At 41.9% G+C, this 16,551-nt stretch overlaps 1 protein-coding gene across 4 annotated transcripts in view; it reads right to left on the bottom strand.

The window, feature by feature from the left end:
• Nucleotides 1–552: 552 nt before the first annotated feature.
• RIPOR2 (RHO family interacting cell polarization regulator 2) overlaps nucleotides 553–16,551 on the bottom strand; it is a 206,568-nt gene continuing 190,569 nt past the window's right edge. For 3 of the 4 annotated variants that reach the window (XM_061147489.1, XM_061147488.1, XM_061147490.1), the window contains exons 15-22: nucleotides 15,054–15,222; nucleotides 11,246–11,381; nucleotides 9,838–9,999; nucleotides 8,733–8,891; nucleotides 7,540–7,745; nucleotides 5,660–5,743; nucleotides 2,795–2,885; nucleotides 553–2,538 (exon numbers count right to left, since the gene is read on the bottom strand). In XM_061147489.1, coding sequence (XP_061003472.1) covers nucleotides 2,438–2,538; nucleotides 2,795–2,885; nucleotides 5,660–5,743; nucleotides 7,540–7,745; nucleotides 8,733–8,891; nucleotides 9,838–9,999; nucleotides 11,246–11,381; nucleotides 15,054–15,222 — 1,108 coding nt within the window. In that variant the 3' untranslated portion in view covers nucleotides 553–2,437. The remainder of the gene's footprint in view (nucleotides 2,539–2,794; nucleotides 2,886–5,659; nucleotides 5,744–7,539; nucleotides 7,746–8,732; nucleotides 8,892–9,837; nucleotides 10,000–11,245; nucleotides 11,382–15,053; nucleotides 15,223–16,551) is intronic. The other variant, XM_061147491.1, reaches the window with a different exon arrangement.

Below are 16,551 nucleotides of genomic sequence, written 5' to 3'. Positions count from 1 at the left end.
ACTTGTGATCTTTGCCCTATCCCATTTCCCATCCCCAGCCTTGGCCTTGGGCAATTACATTCCTTTTTTCGGTCTTTTTTTTTTTTTTTTGGCCACATTGCATGGCTTGTGGGATCTTAGTTCCTGGGCTCCTGGCAGTGGAAGCGCAGAGTCCTACCCACTGGACCGCCAGGGCATTCCCTCCTTTTCTGTCTTATTGTCTTCTCTTTCCAGGATATGAGCCCTGTGAGGGCAGGAATTTTTATGTCTCACAGCAAGAGACTAGCACAGCCAAAAAATAAATAAATAAATTTAAAATATACCAATAGCAACTTAGACAAAATGGGGCGGCACAGGAATGTGTTCCAAATGAAGGAATCAGATAAAATGTAGCTCTGTTTTTCCTCCAATTAGCATTACAACAAATCTGAGAAGTAAATATCATTCTCATGTATGGATAAAGGAATTTCAAGATAAGAATAAATTCAAGTTGAGAATGAAGTGTAGTGTGTTGTATAAATACCAACTCAACAAGAACATATGAAAAAATATAGCAGACCCTGAACACGAAACTAGTAATTCAAAAATAATTTTTATTTTAACTTACATGATTGAAAGAGTGACGAATACAAATGCCACAAAACTAAAAGCACCCCTTTCAACCAAAAATAAAATGCAGGAGTGAATACAAAAGGTATAGAATTAATTATTCATGCAATACTCAAAAAAATAAAAAACCCAAACAACTAAACAGTTCTGTGACATTTGTGATTTGACTTTCTATTAAAAAAAAAATCACTTCAACCATTTGACAGGGACTACAGACTATACATACTAACTGTAGGCTGTACAATGTACCTTTAAAAGGAAAGATATGCATATATATAATATTTATAAATTTACAAATTCATATATACATTGTAACTTCACAGTTGAAAGAACTTATCTACCAGGAAGCCTGATAAACAATTTACACTTTAAAAGAAATAAGAATTGTTTTTAAAGGTCTTGCTAAAATGTAAATATTTCAAATAACATCTAAATGATTATACAAGCACATTCAGAGAATAGTAGATATTCCACAGTTTAAATTACACGCACACATATTATTTTGATATCTTGGCATATCCCACCTATAACTCTTAACAGGAAGAAAAGTTATTCAGTAAGAGCTACTGAATGGACTTGTACTTTATTTAAAGGACTTACTACCCTGATATGAAAGCAATGACAGAAACTGTTTTAACTATTTGGCCAAAGGTTCTTATCCAGTGATGAATGATTTCTCTAGAGCAGTAACCATCATTCAGGGCATTCTTCTTCCTTACCTTACAGTAGTTTCTATAAAAGCGAAGACCACTGTTATTGATCCTCTGTTTTCACCCCACTGTTGTCGTTTACTCACCAAGTCGTGTCTGACTCTTTTTGACCCCATGAACTGTAGCCTGCCAGGCTCCTCTGACCATGGGGTTTCCCAGGCAAGAATAGTAGAATGGGTTGCCACTTCCTTCTCCAGGGGATCTTCCCAACCCAGGGATCAAACATGCATCTCCTGCCTTGATAGGCACATTCTTGACCATGAGCCTCCAGGGAAGCCCCTTTCACCCCATTAGGATTCCTCCAACTTCTATGTTCTTCTTCAAGGAGCATCATAACTTTCTGAATTAAAATCACAGCTTTCTGAAAACTTCTGGTTTTGATCTGCCTTAGCAGCAAAATACTTCTATTATAAAAAGTATCATTTAAAAAATGGCTCTTATTTAAAAAAAAAAAAAAAGCTTAAGTTTTGAGTATCTTCTTAAAAATGAGTATGGTATAATCTTAATAAGGTAATTTTTAGTGATCTACCTATCTTTTTTTTTTTAAATCCATCTTTTTTTTTACATACTGGAAATATGCCTTTGGATTTTTCACGATAGAGAAACAAAAGAAATTGTGGAGGCTTGAAAAAATGAAAATAAAAAATCTTATAATGTGTTCTTTTACCAGGTTCTACAGGCAAACTTGTATTTGAAGAAATTGTTCTGTTTTTTTTTGCTTCGCATTTAAGGTAAAATTAGGTACCTAAAGGGGCCACTCAACCCTGAGAACACAACAGAGGAAAAACTGCAAGGCATATGATATTTATCAAAGTATCATGTGACTATTTCAAGCTTATAGAAGAACTTCCCAAAAAGTACAAAGATGGCTGTTTTAAAATTCCACACATACTAGATAAGACAGACTCTTCTACTAAGCTTTGTCAGCTGCAATCAGTGATGTAATCTACTGAAATATACATAGCCCTATTCTATTGGCCAAAGGAAAAGTAGATAAGCACTGTGAAACTGGACTTTGGATTCCTTCCATAATATTTTAAATTTCCAGACAACCTCAACAGCTTCCAGCTAAGTCACAGCACCATCTTGATTAACAGGGCCATTTATTAAGACAGCTGTTAGGCAGAGTCAGCTTGTAATTAAAAGGCCGTGGCAACTTCACTTGCAAGACGACCTCCAACTTTTACACAGTCTCGAGGAAATTTGTCCAACTGTTCATATGCCAGCCGCCCATCTTCTCCTGGATACAGAACACCAAAAATAAATACCAGTTTGAATTTAACGTTTTTATTCATCACTCAAAATAATAACTTAATACCAGTTGGTATTAATTGATCAGTTCTTCATGCTGTGTGTGTGTGTGTGTGTGTGTGTAACTGGTTGAGGAGACAGCCTATAGGAGAAAACTTGCTCAAACAAGGCATATGAAACTTCTTAACATTACCTTTGTGAGTGTCAGAAATAGACAATCATGTTACAAAAAAAAAAAAACTCACCAAGAGATAAGAGAGTTTCTGAGGCCACATTTCTGATTTCTTCAGTATCAGACTGACACAATGTCACCAGCATTTTAATGCTTTCAGTAGCCTACAAGGAGAAAAGAGTTAAAACAGCGTTCTGACATTTAGGTGTGGGACTACAGGAGACTTAGCATTTTCACAGCTGGTGGGGACTTTAAAAACCACCCAGGTCTTCCCAAACCCAGCTGAGTATCAGCATCACTCTGGGAGCTCTTATGAAAGTACAGATTCCTGATGCTACTCAGACACATCAGATTACAACCTCCTGGATGGAGCCCAGGATGTGCACTTGTGGGACCTCTGATGACCAGGGAAGTTCCTCATTTCACAGGGGACTCCAGGCTGAGAGAAGGGAAGTGACCAGCCTGATTTTCCAGAATAGAACCCATTTCTCCTACTTCTTTCTACTGTATCTCATTCCTTCCAAAACAGCTCTAATTTAAGAATTCCTAATTTTAGTTTATGTATTAAAACAGAGGAGACGAATAAAGGTCAAGGATGGAATTCGTCTATTTGTTTCTGAGCACTCTGAACCAGGCGGTTCACAGGGCCTGGGAGACTCAGCCATGAACATGACATGGTCCTGACCCTTAAGAGTTTACAGTCCGGTGGAAAGACAGACAGTGAAATAAGTAAACTGATTATTATAATGAATGACAGGCTGAGTCAGGGTGCTGGGGCCAAACATGACTGGGAGATGCAGAGTGGTCTGATCAGGGAAGTCTTCTTGGAAGAAGTGTATCTTAGAGAAGTTGGTCATTTGGGCATGTGGTAAAGATGTGTGTGTGTGTGTGTGTGTGTGTGTGTAGTGTTTGGGGGTGTGGAGAAGGAAATACAGGGACCAAATCAAGGGGAGGCTTATAAGCCTTATTAACGGTTTTGGATATCATTCTAAGATCATGGAAAGTCATGTAAGAGGTTTAAATAGGACTTGTTTTTTAATTCTGAGCTTTCTAACCACAGAGGAGAGGACGGATTGCAGGGAGCCAGAGAGACTGGTGGGAATGTGGCTGGAATCCAGGTGACTAGAATGGGAATGAATAGGAGAGAGATTCCGGCTACCAAGGAAGTGGGATGTGCAGGATGAGGAGGCTGGCTGGAGGTGGAGGCTGAGGGCAAGGGCAGGTCACTGATGGCTCCTAGGTTTCTGGCCTGAGCTCCTGCGAAGTAGGTGTACAATCCACTCATACACCGGAGACAAGGAGAAGGGGTGAGATGGGTGGAGTCTGAGGTGACTTCCTAGGGGAGATACCTGAGAGCAAGCTGGATCAGAGGTGGAAGGGATGACATGGGCTGGAAACATGGGGAGTTATTAGCATAGGCATGACCATGGAAGGGAGGACACATAGGAGGAGAGAGCCCAGCAGAGTGTGTCCATGAGCGCCAGTGTTGAAGGCCGGTAGATAAAAGAGGGCCTGCTGTGAAGAAAATGCTCTTCTAGTGATTCTGAAGAGCTGATAATGAATAACACATTATGGTTTTCTTTCTTGGAGGAAAGCGAGGCTTATGGAGTAGTAGTGTTGGTGCTGGGTGCTGGAAGACAACAGGCGGAAGCAAGCATGGGTGTTTCTATGGGTTCGGGTAGCCCAGCGAGACAGAGGGGGAACTACAATTGCATTTGAGAACCCTGACCTCTCAAGCTTGTTTCCGGTATGGTACTAGGAAAGAAATATGTCGGATGTCTGTTTGCTGTCATTCATTTAAAAAAATATTTTTTTTCTCTTGACACGTTAACGAGAGTTGACTGGTTGAGTCTTGTGCTATTTTTTTTTACATCATGCTACTTGGAGCCCTTTTCAAGAGCTGGGGGGCTGTGGATGGTTTAGAAAGAGGTCTTTGCTTCAGCACAAAGGATCCTACCCTAGAAGGAAAGAGTAATGGGGAGGAATTGCTGCTCCCAGACTGTGGACATGCTGGAGTTTAAAACTGTAGCTTTTAAACCTTCACAGCATGTAAATCCACAAAAACTGGTGCCGATCACGTATCCTTATGTCTGACTTTACATTAACTGTGTCTCAGCCATCATCGCTGACCTGTCACTATCGGGACAGCACCCAAATGCACAACAACCACTGTGGGCCTTTTTTTGGCCACCTCAAGGTAATTTTTTGACCAAGTAACAAGGAAGTCAAATTTTCTCAGAACTGTTTTTCTTCACAGGTCATTAACTTTTTCTTTTGAGGTGTTAATCCCTTTCTTCATGTCCCAATAGGTCTGCAAGTCCTCGCACGCATCCAAGATTTTAGGAGATCTCAAGGTGTGGCCTTTTCATTCTTTTCTCAAGGGTGATTAATCTTGTATTTTGTGATTAAGGTCAGTCAGACATTAAATCTTGACTACTAAAAGGCAAGCTCCTTAAAACACTGGCAATTCTCAGCCCTCTGACACAATGAAGATGGACGAGCTGCTTAGTAAAAGAGTTTCCAGGGAAGGATTTGGAAGTTATTGGCACATTGGATTTTAGTACTTCTTCACCAATTTTATTTATCTCTGCCGTACTTCTGTACACAATAAAAATGGATGAAATCAGCATGTCATCTCTTTTTTGGCATGAGAGACATTTTTCTAATAGTGGCCCTGAAGCAAATTTATTCCTCTGAGCTACTGAAAAAGGGAATTGTTTTCCAAAAAGTATTGACTTTAACAAAACCAAGTCACATTTAGGTGCTATTTGAAGACAAAAAGGACTCCCAATTAATGCACAGGGTAAACAAGAGGAGAAAGGCTGCTAAAGCAGGTACTTCCAAATATGGAAAGAAAGCTGTCTATGCACCTGGCTTAGTCTCAAAGCCAAAGTCAGCTCGAAGCTGACCTGCCGGGGGCTCCAAGGCTGGGCCTTACCTTCAGGCTTTTCAGGGCCAGGCAAGCTGCCTTCTGGAGCCGGAGGTCAGACTTTGTTAGGGCTTCACAGTAATAGAGCAGGGCCTGAAAGAGAAGGAAGGACGCCATGAAGACATTCTGATTTGTTTGTACTTTCAGGCTTCCCTAGTGGCTCAGTTGGTAGAGAATTTGCTTGCAATGCAGGAGACCCAGGTTCAATCCCTGGGTCGGGAAGATCTCCTGGCGAAAGGAATGGCAACTAACTCCAGTATTCTTGCCTGGAGAATTCCGTGGACAAAGGAGCCAGGCTGGCTACAGTCCATGGGATTGCAAAGAGTCAGACATGACTGTGTGACTAACTTTCACTTTTTTTTTTCAGACGTATGTATCATTTTTACTCCCTGAGATAAGCTACAGGTAAAATGAGACATTTTGCACTACCCTCAGAGTGGGGGGAAAAAATCCATTAAAATTCATGTTGACTAAAAGAGCTTGATCTTTTTATCCAGTTCATTCATGCCTTCTATTCTATGACTGGCATTACATAATTCATGGTCTCTTATGTCTTGCTCTTTCAGTGTGGGTGAGGGTATTTGGCCCAAAGAAGAGCATTTTGAGCAAACTCTCCTAAAAGACTGGAGCTTTGTAGGAAAGAACAATATGAAGTTCATGTTCTCGGGCCAAAATGTATTAGAATGGAATGTCTTCGCAGGAGTACATCCCACCACACACTAACTCAGATAATTAGATAATACCTTAAAAAGGTTCAGCAAACTCTTATCTGAATCCAACAGCGGACCCCCACAAGAACAAGAAGGGCCAACTTTTATTTTCTTTAACTGATCTGAAAGTCGACGGAAGGTGGGTTTTAGAATGACTGTTTAGGTTGTAAAGGGCTCTCAGGTTGTAAAGGGCCTGCTTGTACTAGGCCCCAAAGTACCTGAATTGCATATGCTTATTATACTTGGATGACTGTTGATTTGAAGCCGAGAGAGGTAAACTGTCTCCTCCCTAGCAACAGGAGAGACAGCTTTTAAAGTAAAAAGTAAAAAAAAAAAAGTAAAAAAAAAAATAAAATAAAATAAAGTAAAAAGTATTCTAGCACTTTGACCCAATAGTCTGATGACTTAACTGCAAACTATTCGTAAAACATGTGTGCGTAAACATGCATATGTATGTTTATCATATTTTTCAGAGTTGGAAACTACATAAATGCTCATTAATATGCAATAAAAAAATAACAGGTTATTTACATACTGAGATGCCACTAATGTATCAAATAGAATAAAGTAGACCAATATGTTCTGACATGGAAAGAAAATAACCATGATATATTACATTTAAAAAATCATTTGTGCAATAAGATAGTGTGATCTCATTTAAGAAAAAATAATTATATATGTTAGCATATACATAGAAAAGATCTGAAGGAATGTACACTAAGTTATTAATAGTTTTCTCTGGGGGCTAGACTTACAGGACCTTAACTATTTTCAGTATATTTTTATAGTTTAAATCATTTTACAGAGTGCATATCAGTAATAAGAGAAAAAGAGACTTCCCTGGTGGTCCAGTGGTTAAGAATCTGCCTTCCAATGCAGGGGATGTGGGTTCAATCCCTGCTTGGGGAACTAAGATCCCACATGCAGCAGGGCAACTGGAGAAGCCCCTGAGCCGCAACTGCTGGGCCTGGGTGCTCTCAGAGCCAGTACTCCACAGCTAAAGAAGTCCGCTGCACTGCAACTAGAAAAGGCCCATGTGCCACACAATTTTTTTTTTTTAATTTTAAAAAACAGGAGAAAGAAAGTTATTTTACAAAGGACGAGATGACAGAATATTAACAGTAAATGGCATAAAATTAGACAAGCTTCTGCCTTGCCGCCCATCATTTCACGCCCTACCTTTTCCCTGAAATGCTCGCTTCTGGAGGCAGCTGTCAGGTAAAGCGTCACCGCCTCACTAGCTCCGCGGTCCTCCCCGGTTAGGAGCAGAGCCAGTGTCCTGAGTACTTCCTCCTGCGGGGCCGGGAGGCTGCCGGGGGCAAGGTCACTCATGGCCTGGAGCAGTTTCTCGTCTCTCAGTGACTGCAGAGTCTGAACCACCGAAACTGGAGAGAGAGAGGAGGAAACAGAAGTCATTTTCTGATGGTAAAGTAGCATGCTCATTACAGATACAAGGAAGAGTCAAGGATGTACTTAATAAAAGACCCACGGATATACGAAAAGTTAGCATATGAGAAAGGTGATGTTTCCAATTAGTGATGGTAGAGGAAGATTTTCTTCTTCTTCCTGTGATGCCAATTACCGCGCTGAACATGGTGTCTTGGGGTTTAAAGAGCAGGACCGAGCCCGAACCCGGGTCAGGGTCAGAAGCATTTCCACCACTAGCAAGCACTGTGCCAACCTATCTACTCCCAAGAACACGCCTTGCCTCACCCTCCTGCTGCCCATTGTCAAACATGGGTGGAGAAACAGCACAAACTTGGGAACCAGAAACCAGCCCCTCACAGCCTGGCTCCACTCCTGAAGAGGTTTTCACTCGAGGCAGATACTGGCTCTGTTTCTCATAACTGGAGTGCCACACGAGAAGGCAGTGACAAGTTTCTCTGCCGCTCCCCTGCGCTGGTGTCTGTTTTCTTCAGTCCCTGAAGATGACTCTCCCTTTTTGCCTCTCCCTTCTCTCTGTTCCCAATGTGTCACCCCATCCGCTTCTTGGGAATGGGGTGCTCACTTCTGCTTAGTATTATGAAAGCGCCACCAAAAAGGCATTATAAAATATCATTGCCTATAGGCTCGATCCTACAAATGGTAAACACATTCATGATAGACAAAAACTTCAGCAGGGCCTTAAATCATTTACCAGCTTTCTGTTAATGGTACACCCCTGTTGAGCGAAAAGGATGTGCTCAGCAAACCCTTGTTTCATTGTCAAAGGGCTCACTCATAAAAGTCCAGGAGCCATCTAAAAGACAAATCTTAGCCCACCTGTTGACTTGGGGGAAGAAAAAGCTATCATCACTAAAAACTATGATTGAAGAGACCGAAGATCATCCCAGATTGAGACCCCCACAGTGTGAGCAAAGAACATGTCCTACCTTGCTTGGCCAACTGGTTCAGGTAACTCTCCAGGTCACTCACGCCATGGCTCGTAAAGTAACTGTAATACTGGAAAACAGTGATGACTTCGGAGGACAGGCTGGCGGGAAGCAGGGGCTCAGCTCGGTCCAGGATTTGGGACACCAGGGTGTGAAACACTGTTTGTAAGGGGAAGATACGAAGCAGTTTTTAAGAAACACAATCAATCATTCATTCATCCCTCATTCATCTATCTTTCTATTGAGGTACACGATGGAGTGAAGTCTGTAAAGTGAGTTCAGTGGACAGCATATCTATGTACCCGTGTAACTATCATTTGGATCAAGATACAGAAATCACTGGGATGCCGTTAGGTTCTCCTGAGCTCCCTCCCAGTCTACTCCAACCATAGGGAATCAAACTTCTATCAACTATCAATAATAGTCAAACTTCTATCAATACATTGGCTTTATCTGTTCTTGAACTTCATATAAATAAAACTATATAGTATGTACTTTTTGAATCTAGCTCTTTTGTTCAAAAATTATGTGAGATTCATCCAAATTATTGCTTGCAGCAGTACATTTAGTCTTTTTGAAAACTGCTGTGTAATATTACCATTTATCCCTTCTCCTGTTGATGGGCATTTGAATTGTTTCCATTTTTGGTTCCTGTGAATAAAGCTGCTATGAACCTTCTTATACATGTCCTCTTAAAAAATGAGAATAAGCTCGTATTTCTCTTGACATACTTAGGAGTGGAGCTGCTTGATCGCAGGGTAGGAGTATACATATTCAGTTTCTATAGAAACTGTCAAGCAGTTTTTCCCAAGTGGTAATACCATTTGACGCTCCTGTATTGGTGACTTTTTAATGAGGAAAGGATACATACTTCAATAGCAGTACAGACATACGGTCCTTCTCAAAGTCACTGCTGATATTTGGAATGAAAACATGTTCCCTGTCTTTCCTTTCTTTGATTTTTCTGAGTAGATGATGTTTTCTCTGGAGGGGAAGCCTCTTATCTGGGCTAGCCGTGGTGGGGAGTGTTGAGGGAACCGCACCAGCACTTACTACTTTCAACCCAAAAGACGGAAATATTTCTCTCGCTCCTGCTGCCCTGTACCTGGGTCTGCAAGCCCGGGGTAGTCTCTGTTGACGGTTCTGGCAAAGCTGGCTTCTAGCTGCTTAATCACTCTGTCCGCGGAGCTGTGGTAGACCCCAACCGGCGTGCAGCACTTGGTCCAGAAGGACAGCAAAGACAGCTTTTTGTGAAATTCTGGTATGGCTGGAACAGAAGAACAACCCCCCCATCCCACGACTCAGTGAAACAGATGCAGAGGTGGACCTGGGTGGGGTGGGGCAGGCATCACCAGGGGCCTTTCTATCTTCTTTTTTTTTAAGACTAGTTTTTAATCAGAACTACAGGATTCCCCTGTTGTTGGCAGGTGGTCCTGAGGGCAAAGAAAAGGAGATGAGGAGCTCATCCAGCCTGGGCACTAAAGAAAACGCGGCAAAAGCAAACTGTTTGCTTTCTGTGATAGAAAACAGCAGGTCTACCCTCGGGAGAAAGTCTAATCCCCTCATCTCCTGCAATTTAGCAAATAAAACTGTACGGAATCAGAGAATCAAACCCCAGGAGATTTTCTGCAGCGGGGGAGCAGAGCAGAGGGTGACTGAAGGCGTTTTTCACCCTTCCCAGGTGGCTCTCCGACTGAAATGACTGAAGAGCCAGGCGCCACAGTCAGCATTTCACTCCAGAGGCTCTGATCAAGCTGAGGGGCCCAGGGAGGAGTGGACAGGAGCCTGAATGTCCTGCCGCTTTTCGCTTTTCGCATCTCTCAGAGATCTGTCAAGGTCACCTGCTCCTGGGAGGACCTGAAGCTGGAGGCAGAAAGAACCTACAGGGAATTTCAAGTTTAATTGGAGATAATCCAGAAGATCCTAGTTTCCCACTATTTCCACTATCTGACAGAGAAAAAAAGACACAAATTCTTGTCTCTAGGAACTAGTCCTGTAGGCAGACCACACAAGTTCAAAGGCATCTCTCCTCTGTCAAGTTTGCCATTTAAAACTCTGAACCAGGGATTCTCTTGAAGGTCTTTGACTCCTCGTATTTCTGCCTTTCACAGTAGGTTTGGGAGCATCTTGCCTTTGACTGTCAACTGCTGTGGGTTTTGTCTCGGCCAGCTCCACCGCACAGGGGCAGTCCTGATCACCTATCCCCAGGGGGAACCACACCACCAAAGGAGGAGGGGGTTCTGTGTATACACTAGAGTCTGCCTCCTGGAGGCGGAGGCCCCTCTAGAAAAAGTTAGGTGTCTGCTGCTTTGACTCTAAAGGCTGAAGCATGATGTTAATTGTGACCACACTCGAGTGGCAACCTTCCTCTATTCTACAGCCCAAGAGGCTTCTCTGCCATCCTAATAAAGCCATGAAAAGATGCAGGTGGGGATTGGGGTGGGGTGGGGTGGGTGGAAGGCTCGTGGTGTTATTGTTTGTAAGAATCTGGCGGTGTCCCTGCAGGGGCTCACCTTCAATGACAGAACTGATGTTTCCAATGTTCTCATCGCTGACGGCCGAGAGCTTCTCCATCACCTGGATTTGCCTGGAAAGCTTCTCTAAGAGATTGCTGGCCACAAATGGGGTTTTGCTTGAAAGAACAATTTGCTGATAAAACAAACAAAACCACTGGGTCAATCATTGTTGTCAGTAGGGCTCAGCCTCATTCTTCTGAATGAAGAGGGAATGTTAAACTCATACACATTTCTGTTCCAGTATAGTGGTCCTTATTCCAGGCCGGTTACAACATCTGATGAAATCAGACATGTTTTTGTTGCTTTCAACTTTTTCATGCCTGGGCAAATTCTAGAGTTTCCTCAGTAGTAGGGCTGCGAGGTTATTATAAAGTTGCCTTTCTGTATGTACTGTCAATCCATAAGACCTCTTTGAAACTTGAAGAGCATATTTAGGTTGCCACTGGTGTGGAAGCAGAAAAAAGGTTTGTTTTACAAGTGTAGTTATTTTTCATGGCCTGGATTCATATCATTGTTTTCAAGCTGAAAATTAAGAGCATGTTGTATAATAATCATAATTACAACAAAAGTTATCTCATTAATGAGTGCTTACTATGTACCAGGCATTGGTCTGGGCCTTATACATGAATTAGCTCATGTTATTTTGCACAACAACCCAGCTGTGGCTAGCCAGAAGTGGGTACTTTTGATTTTCCAGTTAACTGATGAGGAAACTGAAGTACAGAGAGGTTAAGCAACCTGTCCAAGAGCACCTTAATGGCAAGTGATTTCATTTGTGTGCAGGTCATGAGAATAAAGAAAGACCTGAGAGGAGAAAGGACAGAAATCAGTCACCATCTGAAGGTTCTAGTCCTTTCTACGTCTCTGTCCCCTTCACTTGGCAGGCACGGCTGCAGGATGCAGACCTGTACCATCATCCTGTTTGGTCTCAAGCATTTGGGCTCTAAAGCAAAATGAATTTTTCAAATTCAAAAGTCAAGTGCAGCAATTATATACAAATGCCTTTCATGTAAAAAAAAAATTGAATAGAAAAGAACTGCTCTATTTTAAACATAATTATAGCTATTATAATTCTTACAGAATACCCATTTTTATCTCTTTAATATACCAAATGAATAAGCAAGCTTACTGATTCAGGTTGTTTTGTTCAGTTGCTCAGCCATGTCCGACTCTATGCAACCCCATGGACCGCAACATGCCAGGCTTCCCTGGCTTTCATCATCTCCCAGAGCTTGCTCAAACTCAGGTCCTTTGAATCAGTGATGCCATCCAACCATTTGTGAATTAGAAATCAGGTTTCTACCTTGATTTCTACTTTATTCTACATCTCCTTTATTCTACACCTTTATGTCTATCTCTTTTTTCTTTTCTCTTTTTAAATTTAAAGATCTAATTGGCTTTATTAAACAATTCATGAATTGGGCGGTGTCCTATGTACCACGTAGAAACGGACTAGGTGGGATTATTCCCTCTTGTTTTTTCTAGTGTTGTTGTTCCCCACGGAAGAGTTGAATTTGTTTTAACCATGGCCTTACTGTAGAGAGAAACACTGCACTGACTCTTGCATGCCAATTAGTCTTTGAGCGAACACATCTGCTTCCTTCATGGAAGAGAATTCTCCCATGTCTCATGAAGTAATGACTTTAAGCCTGAAAGGTGAACAGGGAGTTTGCTCAGCAGAGTCTTGGGCTCACCAAGGACAAAGGGCTGTGAACACCATCTCATTCCAATGCTTGGTGAATAGAGAATAGCTGTAAGTCAACAACAATCCTTGTTCATTTTGGTCAGAAAAAATCTGCACCGTCTGCCAGACTGGTTGTCAGTACCTGGCTTGTAAATTAAACACTCAACAAAAGAGATCCACCGGGATACTGGCCAACCTAGCACAAGAGTCATGATTGCCTACCAGCTTCCCACAGAACATGAGTGTCTGAGGTGGCTTTGAGGGTCTCTATTCATGGAGAGGCAGATTCTTCTACATCTCATCATGAGTGTGTTATTTAAAAATCAATGTTAACCCACTCCCAGCCTCCCTGGGTCCTTCCTCCCCACCCTGCCTCAGGCTTCCAATTGAACACATGCTCTTATAAGCATGATTTCTCCTCTTTTTGCTCTCTTCCTGCCTGACCCAGCCCCTTAAAACCATTATACATTTGCTTTCACTTTCTGTTCCTGATTCCCACACATTGAGGCAAGGTGAGAGAACAACAAGATTGGGAAAAGATCAACCACTGGGAGAGGAGGAAGCATTCATGCAGATGCTTGGGGGAAAGTGCTTTGTTCAAGACAGCTGAAACCCTCCCTGCAACAAAAGAATGTCAAAATAGTTGTTCCACTGCAGATGGTGACTGCAACCATGAAATTAAAAGACACTTGTTCCTTAGAAGAAAAGCTATGACAAACCTAGACAGCGTATTAAAAAGCAGAGACATCACTTTGCCGACAAATGTCCATCTAGTCAAAGCTATGGTTTTTCCAGTAGTGGTGTATGGATGTGAGAGAGGGATCATGAAGAAGCCTGAGCACCAAAGAACTGATGCTTTCGAATTGTGGTGGTGGAGAGGACTCTTCAGAGTCCCTTGGACTGCAAGGAGATTGAACCAGTCAGTCCTAAAGGAAATGAACCTTGAATATTCATTGGAAGAATTGATGCTGAAGCTGAAGCTTTAACACTTTGGCCACCTGATGCGAACAGCTGACTCACTGGAAAAGACCCTGATGCTAGGAAAGACTGAGGGCAAGAAAAGAAGGGGGTGATAGAGGATGAGATGGTTAGGTGGCATCACTGATTCAATGGACATGAGTTTGAGCAAACTCTGGGAGAAACTGAAATATGGGGAAGCCTGGCATGCTCCATGGAGTGGCAGAGTTGGACACGACTGAGCGACTGAACAACAACTGTGGCAAAATCTTAAGTGGTAAAGCAGCCTGAAATGAGAAGAAAAATGAGCCCCAGGGTGTCCCAGAATGAAAATGAACTGGTGAGGCAAATGCCTGTAAAATATTCTTTCTCATTGCTAATTAGTACTTATTCGTAATCTGGGAAACTGTGGTTATATTCTGTAGCATTTTGCCTTTAGCTGTCCAGGCGATGGAAAACTAACTAATGTGTTGGGTTTATGTTAACATAAGTTCAGTAATACTGGCTTTCAAAGTCCATTCATAGATGGCAGAATGCAAATTCCTTTTTTAAAAAAATCACAGGACTTCCCTAGTGGTTCAGTGGTTAATACTCCTTGCTTCCACTGCAGGGGGCATGAGTTCCATCCCTGGTCAGGGAACTAAGATCCCATATGCTGTGAAGTGTGACCAAAAAATTAAAAGAAAAAAATCACATTACTCTCACCTATTATCAAATAATTTGAAAGTGAGAGTTCACTACATGTCACTTACTACCTGTTAAGGTCTGGAGATCTAGATTTTTTTTAATTTCTAAAAATTTATTTTATTTTTTTGGCCATGCTGTGTGGCATGTGGGATCTTAGTTCCATGTCCAGGATGGAATTCATGCCTTCTGCAGTGGAAGTGTATAGTCTTAACCACAGGACCACCAGGGAAGTCCTGGAGATCTAGATTTTAAGATGAAAAACCCAGGGTTGAAGGAAGATGGCCATGCAATTTAGAGTTTTTGAGTTCAAATCAAAGCAGATGAGATAGGGCACATTCAGGGAGGTTTGGCCATAGATGATTATTCTCACATTCCTGAATTCTCCTTTTCTTGGGAAAACTGAAAAAAAAGGAAGCACACATTCTTGGTGCATCAACAACCTGGGCTCTAAAAACCCGGTTCAGTCGCCAGTCCTACCTGGACGAGCTGCGTGCAGTACTGGAGGTGCCTGATGATGGTAAGGTCCAGGCTTTCATTCCCCGTGGTCAGCGGGAGAGGGCTTCCTGCCACACTAGTCCCAACTCCCGTGTCCTCAGTCAGGGCTTCGCTGAGATGCCCCCTGGCTTCTGGGTGAACCGATCTGTAACTGTTGAAGCAGGAAGGGGAGCGAAACGTTAGCTGTTTCTTTCTGCATGGAGACCACAGGTCAAAACTCAACATGGCTTGTGTCAGGCCCCCACTGCACCCACTGATCTTGCATTTGCCTACCTCAAAAAATTGAGATACCCTTCAAATACTACTTTATCACTAAGCCTAGTCACCAATTTGCCTAATATTAAAAAGATCCTACAAATAGATTGCTTCCAGAGTTCTCTGTTTGCTTCTCAAGCACAATGAACTATTTGTAAAGTCGTCTCACCAAGAAGTCTTCTGAAATGTGACCTCATTTGGGGGCACTTTCCTGCTCTGTTAATGGGGTGATTTGCCAAATTTCTGGGATAAAACTGTCCTCTTTATTTGTGGTTTCCCAAGAGCAATACCATTAAAATAATCAGTTAAGGCTTTTTCCTGGCTTTGAATCAACTGCCACTTGAAAAAGAGGAAGCAAAGCCACCGGGAAGAAACATGACGTTTGCAAAAAGGGGCATTTGCATCACTTTCTTCTGCCTTGCAAGTTCTGTGTAAACTCCACTGCTGAAATATTTAAAGTTGTATCATGATGGGCACTTACATTTAAAGGTAAGTGTGTTGCATTTATTATCTAATTTTATTCTTATAATGAACCTCTGCAGAGGGGAGAGAGGGAGGGAAGAGTCTCATTTCACCCATGGAAGGAATGACCAGCAGAAACGTTAACCAGAGCATCCTAGTTCACACAGTTAGGTGATTTTGGGGTTCTAGTTTCATGCTCCCCCATTTCCACAATTTAAAAAGATCATGCACTACAGTTTAAAGGCATTGAATGCTTTATTCTGATTCACACTGGGTTTCCAAGAGGGAAACACTCAGATTGTGGCCTGGTAGTCAACCCACATTTAAAATACATACACACACACACACACACACACACACACACACACACACACACACACACACTTACCCTAAACGTCTGATAACACACAGTAAGACTGATCAAATTAGACATCTTTAATAGGAATGTTCTGTAGAATTTACAAAGGCTATTAGGAAGAAAACCCTTGATCTATTATGAAATAGCTTCAGCTAACAAGTATACAAGAAGAGTTTGATTTAAGAAGCATTTCACAAATGCAATTAAGTTAGAAAATCTCAGTGTAGAATGCAGAAAGATAACTTAAACATGACATTCATTTCATAAATTCTCTTTGTTACACTCCCAGTTTGCTCAAGGGATAACTTCTATTTCTCCCTTTTTCTTTTCCTGGTTTCATTTTGGCAGAAGAAACCCTCCAGGAATAACACAACTTCAAAATATTAACACCACTCAGAGAGGTCT

Source organism: Dama dama, chromosome 7 (genome assembly GCF_033118175.1).
Source record: "Dama dama isolate Ldn47 chromosome 7, ASM3311817v1, whole genome shotgun sequence".
NCBI classification, from domain to species: Eukaryota; Metazoa; Chordata; class Mammalia; order Artiodactyla; family Cervidae; genus Dama; species Dama dama.
This window is presented reverse-complemented; position numbering and strand designations above follow the sequence as displayed.